General features: G+C 56.0%; 1 protein-coding gene across 2 annotated transcripts; it reads right to left on the bottom strand.

Annotated features, from left to right (window-relative positions):
* Positions 1 to 113: 113 nt before the first annotated feature.
* HSPA12B (heat shock protein family A (Hsp70) member 12B) lies at positions 114 to 18,206 on the bottom strand. Of its 2 annotated transcripts, none has more exons than XM_012538886.3 (13): positions 18,079 to 18,206; positions 13,204 to 13,263; positions 11,459 to 11,556; positions 10,329 to 10,453; positions 7,575 to 7,761; positions 7,124 to 7,228; positions 6,677 to 6,793; positions 4,701 to 4,875; positions 3,903 to 3,989; positions 3,370 to 3,474; positions 3,002 to 3,260; positions 2,439 to 2,542; positions 114 to 1,843 (listed from the first exon to the last, which is right to left on the bottom strand). In XM_012538886.3, exons 2-13 carry the CDS (start codon positions 13,244 to 13,246, stop codon positions 1,188 to 1,190), a joined length of 2,061 nt encoding a protein of 686 aa, XP_012394340.1. In that variant the 5' UTR covers positions 13,247 to 13,263; positions 18,079 to 18,206; the 3' UTR covers positions 114 to 1,187. The 2 variants fall into 2 exon arrangements, with proteins under 2 accessions (XP_012394340.1, XP_049555438.1); XM_049699481.1 differs by having other exon boundaries at positions 859 to 1,843; positions 10,329 to 10,468.
* Between the last annotated feature and the right edge of the window lie 1,945 nt (positions 18,207 to 20,151).

Below are 20,151 nucleotides of genomic sequence, written 5' to 3'. Positions count from 1 at the left end.
CCAAGGAACAGTTTTGGCTCAACTCATTCTTTTTGGAGGCAAGGTCACTTTGTGGTATTACAGCACCTGGCCCCAAAAGAAGTATGCACAGGGGGTGACATTTTAGGCCTGGGAATAGTTGCCAAGACAGAGTTTGGATGGGGAGGGGCCTTCTGCCCAGGTCAGAGAGAGGTCTTGTGGAATGGGGCGTTCAGTTTGGGAGGCTTGACCCAGAGACAGCAGCACCCCCTTCTGGTCAGTTCCCAGCCCCAGGCACAGCTGAAAACCTCCCTTTGCAGATCCCAGCCCCTCTCCACTACTCCACTATTAGGGTCCCCTCTTGTGAGGTACCAGGAGGCTATAGCTTCACCTTGAGCATAAATGCTTTATTGTCACCTTAGGGTTCTCAGGCAGGTGGAGCTGTTGCACATCATGGGAGGGCAGGTACACTGAGTTGATGGCAGAGCTGCGACCAGTGCTCCCTCTGTCCTCCCTACCCTCCCCCCACTCCGTGGCTCGATGGAGTGCAAGTGGGTCATTCATAGGCTGCCCCTGGGGCCTTCTCAGATAGAAAGGAAAGGCCCCCCCCCGACATGTGCCCCCACATCCCCCTCATAAGTGCCTCGCCCTGTACCCTTCTCATAGTCTGCTACTGCTCTTTCTACAATTAACATTCATACTTGGGTGGTCAGTACCACACCCAGGAAGGTCTTACTACCCCTGTCCCTTTCCTGTCAGTTTCCAGTCCTTGTCCTGTCTGGCTCCCTAAACAGGCTGAGCCAGTCAGTCAGTGCACTCCGCCCTTCAGGCCCAGGTCCTGCACAACCTCCTTCCTCTTGCTGCCCCACCTGCAGCTGCACCCCCACCCCCCCACTCCCATCCCGGACCCCAGTTCAGACCAGGGCTCAAGTCTTCCGGTGCATTCTGCTTTCAGGATCATGTGCTCCCTGTGGGCACGCCGTCTTGCAAACCTCTTTTAAGTCTCCTTGACCTCAGTCCTTGGCAGGGCCCTTCAGCCTTCCAGTCAGCGGACCGGGGCCCAATCCTAAAGCCAGAGTTTCTGGATATGTCCCCACCCATCCTCCTGTGACCTCACCTCCCGGGGCAGGATGGTGGGGAATGGGGCCGGTTGGTCCGCCTCAGCCCGCTCCCCAGGCCCTGGGCCGAAAGAGAGTTCAGCGGGGCCGACGGGGGCTGGCACTGCGCCCTCAATTGGAAAGAAAGTCGATGGCGGCGCGCACGGAGCGATTGGTGCTGACGTCGACGGCAGTGACCTTAATCTCGGTGTCGCCAAACTGCATAGCAGTGCGGATCTCGCGGCGGCTAGGGGGCGCGCCGGCGGCATGGGGGCCTCCCTCGGCGGGCTCGAGCTCTAGACTGAGCGCGCCGCACTTGCGCACGCCTGGGTCGGTGATGAAGCGCGCGTCCTCGGCGGCGCAGCAGTACAGGTTGATGAGCACGCGCCGCTGGCCTGGGCGCGCTGGGCAGTAGCTGCGCAGCACCTCCTCGCCCAGGGCCACCGACTGCTCGGCGGCCACGAAGCGCTCGAACACGTCGGTGCACCAGCGGCGGCCGTCGCGAACCAGCAGCTTGTCGGGCGGGTGGCGCCCAGCCACAAAGCGGTTGAGCACGCCCACGCCGTAGGTGAGCGGCGAGCGGCGCACCCGAACCACGCCCGGAGCCTGCCCGAAGAGCACCGCGCCCTTTAGGATGGTGAGGCCCACGTCGTGCGGAACCACCACGCGGAGACCGCGGGCACCCAGTGCTGCCTGCACCGCGTGCTGCAGCACGGCCGACTCTGCGAAGCCGCCCACCAGGAACAGCAGCTTCACGCCCTGCACTTCGGGGCGCGCCAGCAGCGCCTCTGCGGTACAGGAGTGAAGGGTGGGGGTAAGGAGGAGGGACGGGTAGTGGGCCACTGAGGCCACCACTGCACAGCCACTGGTGCCTCTCCTCTGCCCGCCTGTATCCTCAGGCAACCAGAAACTAGTCATTTCACTATAAAACGGTAGCCTGGTTCTCATAAAGAAAAACACCGGGCACTTTCGTGAGGGCCCCTGGCAATCTTTATGGGCTCTGCTTCCCCACCACACTGTGGAGGGCTTGAGATAAGGGTCTGCATTTACACATACTAAATGCCTACTACGTGCAAGACATTGCACTCTCTAGATACTTCAGCTCATTTAAATCCCTGTGATAACAGTTTGGGGGACCTAATACTATCACCCCATTTGGGGAAACAGGCACCAGAGGTTCTTTAACCTGGCAAGACTGCACATTTTCCCGCCTATCTATCTCTTAATCCCCACCACACTGCATCCTCCAGGTATTCCAGATGATTCTGGGTCTCATTCCAGTGTATGGATATGGGGAGGTTTCCAGGCACTAACAGGGTAACATATTCCCGCATCTGGGTGTGTATGTTGAGGTGAATGAAAGACCCAGGCTCAGGTGCTCACCTATGTGCTGGATGATCCCGCTGACCGTGGGCTGAAAAAGGTCGTTCATGGCCTCACAAGACATCCTGAGCATCCCCTGTGAGGACCACTTCACGAAGTTCACGCTGTAGGTGTTGAAGGAGGCACAGGCCCATGGGTCAGGGTCCCGGGCGCTACCCCTATTCCAGGCCGAAGTACCTGGGCACTGACTGCACATTATGTGTTGTGCCAGGCATACTTTCAGGGCTTTAGACGCAGGTCTGTTCCAGGTCCAGGCATGAGGTCCCAGGAGAGGAGCCTACCTTTGCCTCGAGCTGAGGAACCCAGACCCATTGGCTAGCGCGCGCGCGCGCGTGTGTGTGTGTGTGTGTGTGTGCAGGGAATGGGAAGAGGTAGATGTTGGCCTTTCTGCAGGCTCAAGATTCTCGCCCCAGTTTGGGCTGCTGATTCCAGCTGGGGTACTCATGCCCCTCCCACTGCCTCCACCGGGGCTGGCATGATATGTGCGTGGGACAGATAAGGTGGCTCCCCTACTCCCCCCCGGGGCCCACACCTTCCCCTGTAGGTGCGGTCCCCCGGCCCACCTGCTCCTGCGCAGGGCTGTCTCCACGTTGTGGCCTCGCTGCTTGCGGTAGAAGTCAATAAACGAGAAGGGCAGCGAGATGTTGAGCGCCCCCGCACGGTGTGGGCCTGCGGTGCGTTTGCGGGCCTCGAAGGCTATAGTCAGATCCACCCAGGCTGCTGGGCGTTGCCTTTTGAAGGTGGCGATGAAGTCCTCGCCGAAGATGCGGCCCAACAGCTGCTCGAAGGCCAGGTCCACGCCCACCGCGCCACAGGGGCCACCTTGGGTAGGGCAGGGGAGGAAGTGGGGCGTCAGTGCCGACTCCGCCGCCAGGGGGCGTTGGCGGGGCCAGGGCGGTCTGGGTACCAAGGGCGCTGCCTGGCTACTCACCAGATGCCTTGTAGAGCTCCTTGAGGGTGCCATGGGGCTGCTCCAGCTGGTGCACGGTAAGGTCCACCGTGCCTCCCCCGCAGTCTGCCACCACGTAGCGGTCTCCTACGGGGGCGAGCGTGAGCACACACTCGTGGCACCTTCAGCTCTGTGCCCTCTGCAGACACACCCAGCCTCCAGCCCTGCCCCAGGTCCTGAGCCCTGTCTGCGGGGCCATGGGGGTTAGGGTTGAAAGGGGCTTCAGGTGCTTGAGGTTCACCAGGTAGGAGCACAAGGTGTGGGGGAAAATGGTCCCAGGATTCTGCAACTCATCTGCAGAGAATCCCCCAGGGGAGTGGGGGTTAGGGGCATGGCTGTGAGTGGGGGTGGGAGTGCAGGTGACTGAGGGGAACTACCAGGTTAGGTACAGCTGAAAGAGTTGGAAGGGGCAGGGTTCCTAGGGGCTAGAGCTGACTTTGGGAATGTTCCCCCCACCTTCAGTATACGGTGCCCCACAGGGCCCAAGGAATATCCCTCCATCTCCCCTCCCCCACCTGCTTGCATCTCAGCCCACAGTTCTCCGACACCCGATTCCACCAGGAACGTGCGGCTGTGGCGGGACCTTCGAAGCTGCTCTCGGGCTGTGTGTTGAGGGACAGCAGGACAGTGAGGTTAGAAGGGGTGTCTCAGCTACCACGCTCAATGCCCCACATCCTTCCATCAACGCCCTCCATGAGCATCTGGAGCAGCCAGTGCTCCTGAAACTCCTGCTCCACTCCTAACTGGGAGAGGGCAATGCTGAACCCCAGAGGGTCCAGAGAAACTGGATGGGGTAATCTTAGGCACTGTAACCAACAGCTAAGGGGGAGTATTTCTGGCTGCAGGACCTTCCCTTAATCCAGAAGGGCTCAGGCCATGGCAAAATCAGAATTAAGAAGGTCTGAAGGAGCTGGTGATGGGGTGGGGGGAGGTCCTGGGACCTCTCCCTGTCATGGGAGATGGCATCTGAGGGGATGATGAAGGTTGACCATAGCTGTCCCAGTTCCTGGTCCTGGCAGCAGGAGCTGGGGGCTGATGGGGGAGGGGGGAGGACAGCTGATGTGCCAGGAGGGGAGGGAAAACTGATTCAGTGGCTGTTTAAGGGGCAGCTCCTGAAGACCTCCACCTTCAGCTCAGAGTACCCTTTGTCAGTACTCAGGCACCTCTCCCCAGGGTAGGCATCACTCTCCCACTCTGATTCAGGGCTGGGCTGAGTCCTACCATCCTCTGACAGTGCTACTCTAGGGCAAGGTGTAATCTTCAGCGCCTGCCTCCAAGGCCACCACTGGGCAGTATCCCTGGGGGTGGCTCACCCTGACGGAAGCTGGAATCAATGGAGCGGCGCTCGCCCAGGCGCCCGCTGCCTGGAGCTCGGCTGCTCAGGTCCACGAGCTGGTGCAGACGCAGCTTGCGGCAGTAGACAGAGGCGGCCTCAGGCTCCAGGGCGATGAGTAATTGCTCTGCATCCTCTCTTGACACCAGTCCGGCCTGAGGATGGGTGGTTAGCAGGGTTGGGGAGCATCATGGGCCAAACATCACACTGAAATGGCACCTCAGGGCAGGCAACCGGGGGCCTGTGGGGCTCCAATCTCTGGATTATACCCCACCCATGCTAAGCTTCTGAGGCCCCTCCATGCTGCACAAATTTGGAGCTGTCTCACAGCCACCCTGTGACCAGGCTGGGGAGGGGCATGGCCATGGCCAAGGATGCCATGGTGTTGCCCAGCAGGAAGAGACCCTAGACTGAGTGAAAACCTAGAGCACCTAGGATCTGCCTCCAGGCTGCCCAAGGTGTCCCTGGGCTGCAGCAAGGTCCCCTTCACAGATGCTGGGTTGGCCAGCTAAGCACTGGCTGAGGGGGTTAGTGGAGACTCCAACACAATGTATTGGGGAGGGTGGGTATAATGGCCAGACCATCAGTCAGAGGGGTGGGGGGGCCCCTTTTGGCTTACTGAACCCTCTTTCTCCACTGGTGATAGACAGTGGCTATGGGCCTCCCCACTCTTAGGAGAACTTTGTTCTCAGGGAATCTGATATAGGAGGAAAGAAACTTTAACTGAAATTTCAGGCGCCAAGGCAAGGCAGTCTGACCAGGTGGGGGATGGGGATGGGTGGGTATTGAGACTCCAGCCTGTTCTCAGCTGACAGGGAACAGTGTGGGAGGAAGCAGGGTGGGTAAACCAGCAGGGGGCCACTGGTGTAGGTGTTTGTTCTGGCTGGGCACAGCCATGCTTTCATCCTGGTCTCTGCAGGGGGATGCCCACTGGCCTCAGGGTTAGCTCCTTCTAGAGACAAGTGTAGGCACCTGCGGATTTGACAGCTGTGGCATGCCTGGCCCAAAGTTGTGTTTGTGGGGGGTTGGGGGTCCTGGTATCTTCCATGGGAAGATGTACTGGAATTCCTGAAATCCCTTTTGGGGATCCTAGGGTATCCACCAAGGCCTCAGGTTCACAGGCAGGATCAAACAATGAGCCCCCCTCCAACCTCCCCATTTCTACTTTAGAGGGGGGTGCCTGAGCCGTCCCCCTTTCTCCAGACCTTTGGGCACCTCTTATGGTAGGAAGACCAGCAAACATTGGCCAAAATCGCCTCCCTTCATAGTTTCATAGTCCTATTTCCGCTGCTCAGTGGTTGGGGCTGTGGTGAAAATACTGATGCTGGCTGAAGTGGGTGTTCTTGGTGTCCTGCCCAGCTACTGTGAGTGTTGGCTGCTATTGGCTCACCGCTGCCCCTTCTCTGAAGAACTGCCCTCAGCTGAATGGGAACCGCCTCACTTGGAGGGGCTTTCCCCAACTCCCCCAGTAACCAATGACAGACTGATAAGGATGGACAAAAAGCCACCCCCCCCCCCGCCTCCCCGTGGCCAACACCACAGTACATTCTCCCTCTAGAGCTCTCCATGGGATCAGGCTGAGGCTAGACTCCAGCTGAGACCACATCCTTGCTCAACTCTTTCTCCTGTCCTGCTTTCCTCACTCCCCTTTCTCCTGAGAGTCCTTGCAATAGACCACATGTACAAGAATCCCCATCTTGGGCTCTGCTTCTAGGAAACCTGCCCTAAGACACTGTTTAAGCTGGCCTGGGATGTGTCTTTTGTCCCTCTGCTCTCTGGTCCTGCAGGCCCACCCCCTTTCCTGGTGGCAACAGCCCTCCAAACTGGCCAGCAGGTTGGGGCTGGCAGTCTTTACACAGTGGCTCTGTGGTCCCAAGGGTGGTGGGTGAATGAGGGTATGGGCCCTGCCCGGGGCCCTCCCAACCAACGTCCACGGCTCTGAGTGCACATTCTCACCAAGTAGGCAGCCTCTCGCATGAACTGCTTAGCTGGTTGTTTCCAGATGGCCGGCACTGTCAACACCCAGCGCACAGTGTCCTTCTCTGGCAGCGATGGGCACTGGTCCCTCAGCTCCTGGAGCAGGAGGGGGCAGTGAGGGGAATGGCTGGCTTGGTTTGCGGGGAGTGTCTTTAGCCTCTGTGGGAGCTGGAGGAACTAATCAGCCCTCAGGAGGAACTTCCCAGCTAACTTGGAATCCTAACACCCACTTCCCCACCACCACCACCTCCCCAACACCTGTAGGGTTGATGCAGGCTCTACCAGATAGAAAGGCAGGGGACTGGAGAAGACGACCTCTGTCTTCTGACAGTGGCTACCCACTGGATGGACAGGGGATGGGCTGAGGGGAAAGGATGGACCTGGGGGCCCTCCACCCCAGTAGGCAGGGATGGGGTCACAGCGCACCTGAAGGGCATGTTCCTTGAAGAAGCGCAAGGCATGGGCGAACACCTCCAGAGCAGGCATTTTCTTTCCATTTACCGCTTCTAGCTGGGTCTTCAAGGTGAGATCCTGGCAGGGACACAAGGTGACTCTGCAGGAGGCCGTAGCTCTGCCTCCATTTCCTGACAACCTCTTATACTCACCCCATTTCCTGGTGCTCCTCCTCTTTGGCACTGTCCCACTCTGGCTCTAATCTCACATTAGTTCTCTCCCCAGCCCCTCTCTTTACCCTATCTTCACCCCTTGGTCATGCCTCCATCCCTTACATTCAAGTTCCGCCTCCTTAGCTACTCCTCCACCAGTCCCCTCCTCACCTTTTAGCTTTACCTACCCTCCATGAGGCCTCCCTCCCCGTTTTCCCTCCTAGCCCTGCCTCCCTGGCTGGAGCTGGGCCCTGAGACAGAATGTGACTCACAGTGGCACTATGGATCTTCATCTTGAACTTCTCAAAGTAGAGCCAGTCACGAGCCTCCTCAGGGTCCAGATCGTGGTAGTAATCACGGGCTGTATAGCCAAAACTGTGAAAGGCACCCTCTGGGGTCAGCAGCAGGCAGGTGGGGGTCTTCTGGTGGGCCACACCTGGGTCCCCGCCCTCCCATTTCCTGTGGAGGCAGATAGCTGTCAGTGTGGTCAGCAGTAATCCTCCCTTTGTGGGGTTGGGTGCTGGCTCTGGAACCAGCTGTGTGACTTTGGGCAGCTCACTTGGCTTCCCCAAGCCTCAGTCTTTCCATATGTAAAATGTGAATGATAATAATACCTACCTTTTAGGGTTCTTGTGAATATGGTGCTTGGCATCCACTTAAATCTCCATAAACGTTGCTCATGGGATCCTCTCTATCCATGGGGCCATGGGTCCCATCCGACATTCTCAGCTCCTGATCCCTTCCATGAAGTATACCATTGGACCTCACCTCCCTTTTTTTTTTTTTTTTTTTTTTGTGGTATGCGGGCCTTTCACTGTTGTGGCCTCTCCCGTTGCGGAGCACAGGCTCCGGATGCCCAGGCTCAGCGGCCATGGCGTACAGGCCTAGCCGCTCTGCGGCATGTGGGATCTTCCTGGACCGGGGCATGAACCCGCATCCACTGCATCGGCAGGCGGACTCTCAACCACTGCGCCACTAGGGAAGCCCACCTCCCTGTCTTTTTAACAAGCAGCAGCAGCAAACCATCTGCCTTGTCTGGCCTTCTGATGTGTCTCCAGGACCCTGGCAGAGGCCTCCTCCCAGCCAGCTGGTTTGCCCTCCTCTAGGCCATCCTCCACAGCTAAGCTCTTTCAAGGTATTCATGATCACTCCTATCTGGCCCACATCAGTAGCTACACCCCAGCTGACTGCACCTCCAGCAGGCCCCCAAAACCTGAGACTCCAGACTTCCCTATGTGCAGGCATCATCTGGACCTCCACCCAGAACTCACTGCCCAGTTCATTAGCCTGGCAAATCCTTCCTCCCCTTCCTCTGCGTTGTCTGATGCCCTGACTCCTCTAGGCCAAGCTCACCAGTGCAGCCTTTTGGGGAAATAACTGGGAATCCAGGCAGAAGGAAGAGCATGTGCAAAAGCTTAGAGGTGTGAAAGACCAGGGAGAACTAGCTATAAGTTGGCTCAAAGCAGGAGAAAATACAGGAATCTTAAGATCAACTGAGGAGGAGTATCAAATGCCATATCAGAATTCTGTCTTGGTGGGTATTAGGTAGGGGAGTGAAGAGGCATGACCACATTTGCCTTTAGAAAGGTTACTGGTCCCCATGTAGCAACAGAGTGGAGGGGAGGGAGGATGGAGAAGGAAAACCAGGGAGGAGGATATTGCAACCATTCAAGTGAGAGAGGGTGGGGCTGAACTTCGGGGTGGTAGTGGTGGAGAGAAGTAGGCGGGTATTACAGAGATATTAGAGATAGAAGTGATGGGGATTAGTGGCCAGTGGGGGTGGGAAGGACTTGGGAGGAGGCCAAGATGCCCCCAGTTACTTCCTGTGATTGTTATCTCTAGTGTCCCTTCATGTGTCCTCAGCCCCAGCAAGGGGCCCAGCATGGCCTTGGCTGTGTGTGCTGACAAGTTGGGATGCCCTGCAGCTCTTAGAGAGCTCTAAGGGCCCAGAGCCTTTGTGGCCTCATATGGATGTGGAAGGAGCAGAGAAGGGGGAAGGACAGTCCACGCTCATGTAGGTTAGGTCCCCTGTATCTCTGGGGCAGTGACCCTTTGCCTGTCTCTCCACCCACCCTTCCATCCAGCCTCCCAGGCCCTGGTGAAGCCCCCTGATTCCCCACCCCAGGCTGAGTTGGGAGCTTTGGGGTCTTCTATAGGGGTCTTCCCCCTATAGGCTACAGCCCCACTAAGATATATTCAAAGGATCAGGGTCTTGAGGCCTGAAGGGGAGTGTCAGACAAATGTTTCATTCAAACAAAACAAAATCCATCAGAATGGATTTTTCAAACAGCTCTTTCATGACAACTGTGTGACTTGTCAACTCAGTTAACCCTCTGATCGTTCATTTCCTTGTATTTCATTCGAGCCGAACCTAGGAATCTGCCTCTAGGATTCTACCACATAGAAATTCCAGCACAAGTTTTCAAGGAAGAATATTCATTGCAACACTTTTTGTAATAGTGAAAAATTAGAAGGAAAAATAGCCTCAAAACTATCAATAGAAGAATGGATAAATTATGACACATCTGTACTGTGGAATACTATGCAACCATTAAAACAAAATCATGGCTCTCTGTATTCACATGAAACATCTAGAAAATAGTGTTGAAAGCTTAAAATAAAGCAAGTTGTATGATATAACACTTTTATTTTAAAACCACATATTTATTTGGTTTTTGCATATGTATTTGTGCATATGTATTTGTGTATGTGTTTGTGACTAGCCCAGAAAAAGATCTGTGTATTTCACTGTATGTTTGTTATCTCTCAATAAAAAATTTAAAATAAAAAACAAAGCCCAACATTTCCTGCAGAGGTCAGAGAGCTGCCCCAATTGGGGCTGAGGGCCCAGGCCTAGCACCCATCCTCCAAACTTTTGCCCCAGTGAGGAGCCCAGACTAAGGGTGGAAAGCACTCTGAGGAGACCCCATTTCTCCTTAGTGACAGTACTTCTGGGACCAGGTCTCTCCCAGGGTGTAGGATTCCCCCCGCACCCCACACCAATCTCCCAGCCCAGCCACCCTCACCTCATCATGTGGATGGCCTCAGGGTCACTGGCAAAGCTGAAGGCATAGCCACTGGATGTGGTACCGAAGTCGATGGCCACTACCACGGAGAAGGGGGCCTGCTGGGGGGCTCGGGCCTCAGGCTTCTGCAAGTGCAAGACCTAGTCAGGGAGCAGCCAGATGGCCAGGCTGAGTGTATGTGGGAGCCCTCCCAACCCCTGGCTGTGGTCCAGACCGGCCCTGGCCCAATCCCACCTACCTGCCTGCCTGCCTGGCTTCCTTCCTCTCCTAAGCTCCAAGGTAAGCCCTTGAGATGCCAACTGTTCAGAAAGCCCAAGGCCTCTCAGGTAGCCCCATGAAGTTTTGGGCTTGAGCTCCTGCTTCCCTGCTTCTGGTTCTCTGCCCACCTTCTGCCTGGACTGCCTTTGCCCCACCCCCATCTCACACCACTTCACAGCCTGGGCCCAGCTGGGGGCAATTTTGCTGCTCTGAGCAGCTTCATAGCATATGGACCTGCTATATTTGACCCTCTTGCTCTTTGTGGCCACAGTGACACAGCCAGACTCTATCCAGTTTTGTGACAGAGAAGAGAGGCCCCATGCATGTGCCCAAGAGTGGTCCCTGACTCCTCCCAGGCCAGGCCTGGGCTCCCTGAGAAAAAGGGGGTCCCCAGGCTGAATCACTAGGGTGAGGCCACCCCACATGGGGTGACCTAGGGAGCTTGGGGGTGGTGGTTATGTCCTGGATACTTCAAGCTAGCCCCAAACTATTTTTTAGCAACATGTCTCCTCTTCCCTAGATATACCTTGTATTAAGGTGGCTGTGGTTGACAGGAGGGGAAGCAAGTCTCGGAGGCCCAGTGCTCTGAGAACACACAAAACTACTTGCTCAGAAGTACACCTGCCCCAGGCAGGTTACGTGCAATGGTCCCTAGATGTTATCCTGGAGAGAGATCACCTCAGTAGAATTGTTACCCCTACAGTCCAAGGTCACCTAAGGCTAACCCATCAGGGGGAACATGAGTGGAGTGTGTAGGGGCAGGAAGCATGATGGCACCCCCAGCCCAGACCTGCCAGGGCTCTTCCAGGCACCAGTGTGACCTTCCCCACTAACCAGGCCACCCACCACCCCAATCCCTGCTCTGGGCTTACTGGAGACTGTGAGGGTGTGAGGGGGGCAATGCCACAGCTTTCTTGGGTCCTTGGGGAGCCGGGTGGGCTGGGCACTGGAGACCGCTCTGGGCTGGAGCCTGCAAAGAGAGGGCAAATCACTCTGGCACAATCAGGGTAAGGGGCTGGTGGCTGGGGCCCAAGCCTGGGGGATTCTTCATCAGTCATTGCTGGGCCAAGGTGAGGGGTACCCTGCTGGGGAAAGGGGATGAGGGAGGGAGAGTAGGAAGGACGGGACTGAGGTCGGGGTCGGGGATAGCTGGGCTCAGGGTCTGTTATCAGTTAGAGGCGACCTATTCCTGAAGGGTGACATACTTCACCTAGGGACTCACTGTCTCCCCCAGCACTCTTCAGACACAGCAGGGAAGGGGAGAGACAGAGAAGCATTGTGGGGGTGGGGAAGACTGAGTCCAGAGATAGAAGGGCAGGAGAGATGGGGCAGGTGAGCTCCTGGGGTGAGGGTGGAGAAACCAGAAAAGGTAGGGGACTACAGACCTAACTGAGTGGGAGTGGAGCCGCTCCTCTCCCCACTAAAGTGCAGCCACATGGTTCTAATCAGGACCTGAGGGAGTTGCCTCCTCCCCTCCCTCTGCCCCACAAGGGCCATGGACAGGCCCAGCTGGCTGACTGGGGCAACACCTCCCCCAGCCCAGCCCTGAGCCAAGAGGTGTCCACCACACTAGGAAGTCAGATTCCAAGCCTCCCCTCCCCCATGACACACATAGACCTGGAGCCAGCGTTTGGGGGCAGGAGGCCCCCTTAAGACCCTCTCACAGGCCCAGGACTGAGCTGGACCTTTGGTGGGAGGAAGCAGTGCAGCGCCCAGAAGGCAGCCCAAAGCCTGGTTTGGAGGCTCTGGCAGCTCAGGGGGCAGGAGGGCCTGCTTTGCTGGTGTGGGCTGGTGGGCTTATCACCACCACACTGAACTTTGCTAAGGCCCCGAGAGGGGCACTGGGGCTGCCCTGAGATCCGTGTGTGGGGACGGGGGCGCTGGCCAGGGAGATTGATGGGGTCTGGTATGAAGACACATTGGCAAATCAATGTCTGGCTTTAGGCTGAGCCAGGGCTGGGGCCTGTGTACTCGCTCAGCCACAGCTCTGTGGCCCTGGCAAGTCCCAGCCCTCCTCGACCTTGGGGTACACTTGGAATATATGTGAGGGGCTGGGCATGATTCTGGGAAGTGCCTGGACAGGGCTGGCATCTGTCTTGCAGTGCTGGAGGGGCAAGGACATGGTGGTCACACTCCCAGAGCCCCTTTTTCTCAGGTGGCCAGGGCAGGCTTGGGTCCTGTCACCAGCTCCAGCTTGAGGGGCTGAGTTGCTGTGGTTTGAGCCTGGGAAGGGAGTCAGGAAGGAAGCCCCAGCCCACCAGGTCTTTGTGAGTGGACTTCCTGAGGCGTGTCCGTCCTGCCTCTTGGCCTCCTACCCCTGCACAGAACCCAGAGCCTGCGCCCAGACCAGGCCAAAGGCAGATGCGCATGCACACAGAGTTCTGTGCAGACATACACACCCTGTGCCCAGAGACCTGCCCATAGGCAGACACGCAGACACACACACACACTCACATGCGTAGTCCTGTTACACTGACCCTCCTTGCGCACACACACTCACAGAACGGTGCTCAGGAGCCTCTGCTGGGCAAGGCACATGGACAGACTAGGGGTGGGTCTGAGTGCCAGGGTGAGGGGGGCAGTGGGCCCCGGGCAGAGGTGAGGGGGTGGGTCTTACCGCTGTACAGCCCCTGCAGGCCCATCTCCGGGACAGCCAGCATCTTTGTAGGCCCTGTGGCTGTGAACAGGAACAGACAAGCAGAATGGCATTTATTTGTTCCTTTGTTCCCTTACTGAATAATTGTTTATTTTATTTATTTACTTTTGGCTGGAGTCCTTTGAAGCAAATCCCAGGCATGTTGCTTGACCTATAAATTATTTAATGTCTCTCTAACAGAGATTTTTTAAAAGACATTGCCACAACACCACTATCATGTCTAACAAAATCAACAGTAATTCCTTAATTTCATCCAATGCTCAATCCTCCATCCCAGCTTGTCTCAAAAATGTCGGGTTTTTCTTTGGGCCACACTGCGTGGCTTGCAGGATTTTACTTCCCCGAGCAGGGATTGAACCCTGGCCCCCTGCAGTGGAAGTAAGGAAACCCAGCCACTGGACTGCCAGGGAATTCCCTCAAAAATGTCTTTTTAACAGTTGCTTTGTTGGAACCAGGATGCTCCTAAGTGTTTTCAGGTGCCCACTCTCTGCCAGATGCTGTGGGACATCAGTGACCCAGAGAGACACTGTCCCTGTCCTGGGGGCCCACAGCCTGGTGGGGAAGCCATTCATAATCAGATAATCATGTAAGTGAATCTGAGATTACAAACAATGCTGTGAAGGATACTGTGAAGCAGGGCAGAAAGGGGAGCATGGCAAGGCTGGAGAGAGGGGTTGGGCTAGGCTCACCCTGCAGGCAGACCCTGGTGGACCCAATTTTAGATCTGCTTTTACATGAAAGGCAACAGCAAATCTTGAAAGGTTTCAAGTGGCAGAGTGAAGGCAGGGGCATGACTAAATCTGTGTTTTAAAAAGCCCCTCTGGCTGCATGGGAAGTGCAGATTGCAGTGGGACGACATGAAAACAGGAGCCAATAAGTGCTCCAGGCAACAGATGATGGTGGTGGCTGTGTGTCTTGAGACAGAAGTGTAGACATTTATGTTAGAGGTTAAAATCAACAAGCCTGATGGAAGATGGCTGGATTGGACATGGGAGGTTAGGAAGAAGAAGGTGTCAAGGATGACATTGCCTGATTCAAGCTAGGAGATGGATGGTGAAATGGAGAATACTGGAGCAGGGCAGGCTGGCAGGGGGAAGGGTCAGTGTTCTGGGTGCAGTTTTGAAACTGCTGAGAGAACAGACTGAGGAGTCAGATGACATATGACCTAGAGGACAGGGAGAAATCTGAGGTGGAGATGCGTGTCTGGGAGTCATTGTCACAGGAGGCTTGGCAGAAAGTAGAGTGGGGGAAGGGAAGGGAGGAGAAGCTCTGAATAAAGGTTGACTGGAGGAAGGTTGGCTGGCCAGGGAAACGGAGTTGCCTGCTATGGTTTCATGAAGATCTTGATAAGGGAAGGCTGTGAAGCTAGACGCCTTTAGAGATTTTTAGATGAGACTGGAAACACCTGTTTTTAATGGCATTTCAGTGGAATGATGGAGATGGGGCGGGAGTCAGGTAGGCGAGGAGGGAGCAGACAGTGAGAGAACAGAGCTAGCTAGCACTCTTCCAGCTAGCACCTGGAGGAACATAATGCTTGAGGAGGGGAGGACAGGTTTTTATTTTCTCTTCTAAGGTGGGAGGAACCTGAGCTTGTGTCTGTGAAGTTCTGAGGGCCAAGCTAGAGGCCTCGTCCTCCAGGTCATTGACAGCTTTGTTACTCAAAGCGTGGTATCAGGACAGCAGCACTGGGTCCCCTGGGAGCTTGTTAGATGTGCAGGCCCTCAGGCTCCGCCCCGGACCTGCTCAGTCAGCGCTTGCTTTTTCACAAGATCCCAGGTGGTTGGGAGCACCCTAAGGTTTGAGAAGTGCTTGTCAATGTATCCTGGCCCAGTCTTCAGATCACCAATGCTACTGTCCTCAGCAGTGAGCCTAAACAAGGTGGGGACAGCCCAGAGCCCACTCCCTCTCTGTAGCCAGTGGCCAGATCAGGAAGTTTTGCTAACAGAACACAGCGGACACAGAGCTGGGCACTGTCACACCCCTACACACATGTGCACACACCCTTGCTCACACAGAATTCACACAACCCAGCCCCAGCATGGACAGACACTGAGACACATCCAGGATATTCCCCCATGGCCAGCACCATGGAGATTTCCAGACGCATGCAGTCCTGCTGTCACTGGAGGTGCACAGGTGGATGTCCAGGAATTAGAATCAGGGGAAATACAGGGGCTGATCGCGGGCACTTGTACAGCAGCTGGATGATGCTGAGAAAAAGGAAAGTAAATGGTGGGGGTGGGTATGGGCCTTGAGAACCAGGGACAGGTGCCCAGTTCAGGGTGATGGAGTGTCGTGCTGGACGTGGATTCTACCAGCTCCCAAGAGCTGATTCTGTGCATCTCTTCTCAATTCTACATTTATTGACATCACATTGATAGCTTGAAATCAGCCATGGTGATTCTACCATAGAAGTTGGTAAACTGCAAATTAGGTTTTTCTCCCTCTTGGGGAGCTGACTGAAAAACATCTACCAACACACTACTGGATCAAGCCCACAAGAGAGAATATGGCAGCCCTATTTATACATTGTTTTGATTCATCAGCAAAAACTTATTGACATTTCTTCCTGCCAGGTTCTGCAGCTAAGTGCTGGAGAAATGCTTTGCTGAATGAATGAATGGATTTTCTGAACCAAGGATATTGTATTTGGAGCAGAAACAATCTAGAACCACCAAGAAAAAAAGACTCAAGAGTTGTCACTCTAAGCTGATTTCATGTCCAAACCAATGCGTCTATAATCTCCCCAGCTCTGTGAACCTGGTCCAGTTATCTCCCATCTTTGAGCATGTGACACGGAATGCCCCTACACTCAGGGCTGACAAGGGCCTGTTACGGCACCTGGCTGGAGTGCATCATGCTGCCTCTCTGTGCCTCAGTGCCCTTTCCTGTAAAATGGATCATGCAGGGGGCTTGTGAGGATCAAGTCCAAGAAAGGCAGGTGGCTGATAAAAAGGCAGGAAGTTCGACAGATGTGAGCAGTGTTCTTTCCCTTCGTGATGTGGATTCTGAATTTTCTCTTGTCAGAAGATTTTGGTCTTATTGAGACTTTTTTTCTAGTCATTCTGAGTTCTTTAGGGAGGGAGGGAGGCCCTGAATCAATTTGTGTTAAAGAAGGAGGATCCTGCTGATTCTCTGAGAGGTGGAGGTACAAGAGGGTGGCAGCCACACAAGCACACACACATACCCCATATTTCTTTGGGACATCCCCCACCATGCATACACACCCACATACCAGAAACATGTAAGGAGAATGCTGATCATGGGACTCAGGACAACCTCAGCTACAAAAGTTATATCTGGGTGGGGCCTGCAGCTGCAAGTGGGGAGAGGTAGATCCCTGCCCCAGGGGCCCACTAATTTCAGACTGGTGATGCTTATGGGTTTGAGAATTGGGTGGGGCAGTTTGATATACAGAGAGAATAACTTCATTTCCTGGCTACAAGGGCAGGCTAAACCCTGGCCCCAGCCTGACCCCTACCCTACCCACAGAGAGACCCTTAACCCTGCCTATGGTCTGTCCCTTAACCTTGCCCATGGACTGACCCCTAGCCCTTGGCCTCATATTGACCTCTCATCTTCAGCTTTACCCTGACCCCTGGTCCTGGCTTCTACCCAATAGGCATGACTGGGGACTAGGACAGAGTGTGGCCGAGTAGGGACTTGAAACTGGAGACTCCCATCCCACAGTGTCCCCCAGACTCACAAAAGCCTAGGACTTTCACCTCCCTACCCCTGCAGGCCTCCTTTTACCGGGACCCTGCCTCTTCCATCCACTGCTCTCTCAGCATCCTGCCAGTCAGCAGGCAAAGAGAGGCCACAGGCATTTCTCCCAAGCCAGAGGCTGAGCCAATCAGGGCCCAAGGAACAGATCAGAAATGGCACCCAAAGGGCTGCCCCAGTCTGTCTCTGGAGAGGCACCCTCAAGAAGAGGGACCAGTGGGAGGTTGTGGGGTGAGGAAGCTGCCTTCTCCTGGCCTGAGGCAGGGAGTGATAGAAATGGCCTCCCAAGTCCCCTCCCTGTCCTCGACTTTTCTTTCTATACATCCTGCCCTGCCCCCATGGGTCCTCATCAAGGGAGCAGCCAGTTCACAAACAGCCTCTGTCCCACACAGCCTAGGGCCTGAAGCCCCTCCCACCCTCTGCCCACTGTCCCTCATCTCTTACCTTCTGGGGATCCAGGGCTGCCTTCACTCTCCCAGGGAGTCTACATTTTAGAGCACCCTCCCTGTCAGTTTCTCTCCCCCACACAAGCTACCTTTACAGCCTGGCTCCACTGGGATCCCACAGGGAGCCCTGACCCCACCCCACCTGGATTCCCAAGCTGGCCTCACAGAGAGAAACCAGAGGTCCCTGTTCATGAGGCCAGCCCACAGTCTGGCACTGTGCCACCCAGCCACTCTTGAACTTTCTGAACCACAGGCCCTGGGAACTCCCCCTGCAGGCATCCCCAAATACACACACACTCAACCCCGGGGTCTCCACCTCTGGCCTAAGCACCGTGTCCTCCACAAACTGGCTCCCTGGAGCAGCCCCCAGCCCCACAGACACCCAGATACGGAAGTCCCTCGAGCCCCCCTCCCTTCCCCCAGATCCCCACCCTCCACAGGGCGAGTGTGGGGTCCCAAAGCCCGGATGTAGCCCTCCGTCGCTACCCCAATTGCCTTACCGAACCCACAGCCCTGCTGGAGAGAGGGGCTTGAAGATCTGCCCCAGTCCTGTCCCCCTGGGTCAGGAAGTTTGTGGTGGGGTCTCAACCGCCAGCCCGCGATGAGACCGCAAACCTTGGCGTTTTCTCCTCTCTGGGAGCCCAGCGGTCCCCCGCCCAGAACTCACCTCTGCCCTGCCGACAGCTCGACCTGTGTCCAGACGCCTGGATCCCGGGCCCAAAGCCGGTGGGGCAGCTGTGCTCTGCCGCGTCGGCCAAAGCCCTCGACGTGCGCCCAGCCCCAGCCCGGCTCTCCGCCCCGCACCGCCCCCGCCCCTCTCCTCCCCTCCCCCTCCCCCAGGCCGGATGGCCGCGCCGCTGCCGCCGCCGCCGGGTGGGCCAGCGCTTCAGCCCAGATGTGCGAGGCCGGGGCGGGGCCTGCAGCACGGGCCTCTGCCGAGGGGCCCGGCCCGGCTCGAGTCCACCGCCCCTCCTTTTGCCCCTCCTGCGCCTCCCCCACTTCCCAGCCACCCGGGGGGCCGTGAGGGGAGAAGGGTGAGGAGACGAGGTGGAGGGAGGAGGAGAGGAATTTCAGGCCCTGGTAGGCCTCCTGCAGCCCGACTGCGAAGGGCTCCTCTGCCCACCCCAGGGCCACCTCGGGATTCAGCCTAAGGGGCCTAGCTGCTGAGAGGGAGGGCCCTGCCCAGACCCCTCCAGCCGCTGCCCGGGACTCTCGCAGTCCCTTCACCCAGACACCCCCACCCCACCCCCAAGATCCCGAGCTTGGTCTCCAAGGGTCAGAGAAGAGAGAAGAAGCCAGATTGAGGGTGAGGACAGGCCTTTAAGCCCCAGGCTGGGGCCTAGGTCTGTCCTTGCTGAAGTTTGGGGTAGGGAGGGAAGGGTTCTCACAGTTTGGGTTCCCACTCCTAGCAAAGGGATCACTCAGAACTCATCCTGCTTTGGCAAGAAGCACAGAGCTCCTTTCCTGTGAGGGTTCATGACCTTCTTCCTGTCCTAACCCATGCTTTCGTGGGGATTGGGGACCTGGCCTCCAAACAGGAGACATAGAGTGGAGATCTCCTTGCTAGGCCTCTCTAAGGCAGCTGACTTCCCATAATGCCCACCACCTCCTGATTCTGGCAGGGCCTGGGCCTGGCCCCTTTCTCTCTGCCCAGTGTGTTTCCACAAAGGCTTAGGCTGGGCACGGATGGGATAGGGCCAAGGGCTGCTTCTTAGCTTGTCTCTCTGTGTTAGGGGGCCTGGCCTCCTGTCTGTTCCCCCAGCCCCTTCCCCAAAGAAGGCTCCCACAGTTCTTTGGGCATCAGCTTCCCCTCCCACCCCAAACCTTGGCAGGAGCTATTGTCCCTCCCTGGAATACTTTCTCTCCTCATCTCTGACCATCTATAAGGCTCCCCAGCTAAAGTGTCATCTCTCCTAGACTTTTTATTTTTAAAAATTTTTATTTATTCTTATTTTTAAATTTTTATTACTTATTTTTGGCTACATTGGATCTTCATTGCTGCAAGCGGGCTTTCTCTAGTTGTGGTGAGCAGGGGCTGCTCTTCGTTGCCATGTGCGGGCTTCTCATTGTGGTGGCTTCTCTTGTTGCAGAGCATGGGCTCTAGGTGTGCGGGTTTCAGTAGTTGCGGCACATGGGCTCAGTAGTTGTGGCACGCGGCCTCTAGGGTGCACGGGCTTCAGTAGTTGTGGTGTGCGGGCTCTAGAGCGCAGGCTCAGTAGTTGTAGCGCAGGGGCTTAGTTGCTACGCGGCATGTGGGATCTTCCCGGACCAGGGCTTGAACCCATGTCCCCCACATTGGCAGGTGGATTCTTAACCACTGCGCCACCAGGGAAGTCCCTCTCCTAGACTTTTTGCCCTTATTGTCAGGGCCACTGCTCCAGAGCACTCCCTGCAATGAGACTCGGGGTGAGGGGTGTGCAGAACCAAACAATTTTGTATGTTAGCACTGGCCAATAAGCCAGCAAGGTATCCAATCAGCAGCCTCCACTGGCTGTTCCAAATGTGTGTCTGTAAGAATGTGTGTATCTGTTGGTGTGTCTGTGTGTGTGTCTATGTGTATGAGTGTGTCTTTGTGTCTATGACTGTGTGCCTATGTATGTCTGTGTCCGTATGTGAGTGTGTCTCTTGGGATGTCTATGTGACTGTGTCTGTATGTGTCTATGCCTGTTGGTGTGTCTGTATGTATTATATATGTGTGTCTCTGTATCTTATGCCTTTGTGTGTGTAAGTGTGTTTGTTG

Source organism: Orcinus orca, chromosome 16, assembly GCF_937001465.1.
Source record: "Orcinus orca chromosome 16, mOrcOrc1.1, whole genome shotgun sequence".
In the NCBI taxonomy this organism is placed as follows: Eukaryota; Metazoa; Chordata; class Mammalia; order Artiodactyla; family Delphinidae; genus Orcinus; species Orcinus orca.
The sequence above is the reverse complement of the archived record's forward strand: the minus strand, read 5'-3'. Positions and strand labels throughout refer to the sequence as shown.

Excerpts from the sequence above, each read along its gene's own strand:
- HSPA12B (XM_049699481.1), bottom strand. The coding sequence starts at position 13,246 with ATGCTGGCTGTCCCGGAGATGGGCCTGCAGGGGCTGTACAGCG. Across the intron at positions 4,876-6,676 it reads TGCGAGAGGCTGCCTACTTG|GCCGGACTGGTGTCAAGAGA; the intron begins GTGAGAATGTGC and ends ACCCATCCTCAG. Across the intron at positions 2,543-3,001 it reads ACAGCCCTGCGCAGGAGCAG|CGTGAACTTCGTGAAGTGGT; the intron begins GTGGGCCGGGGG and ends CAACACCTACAG.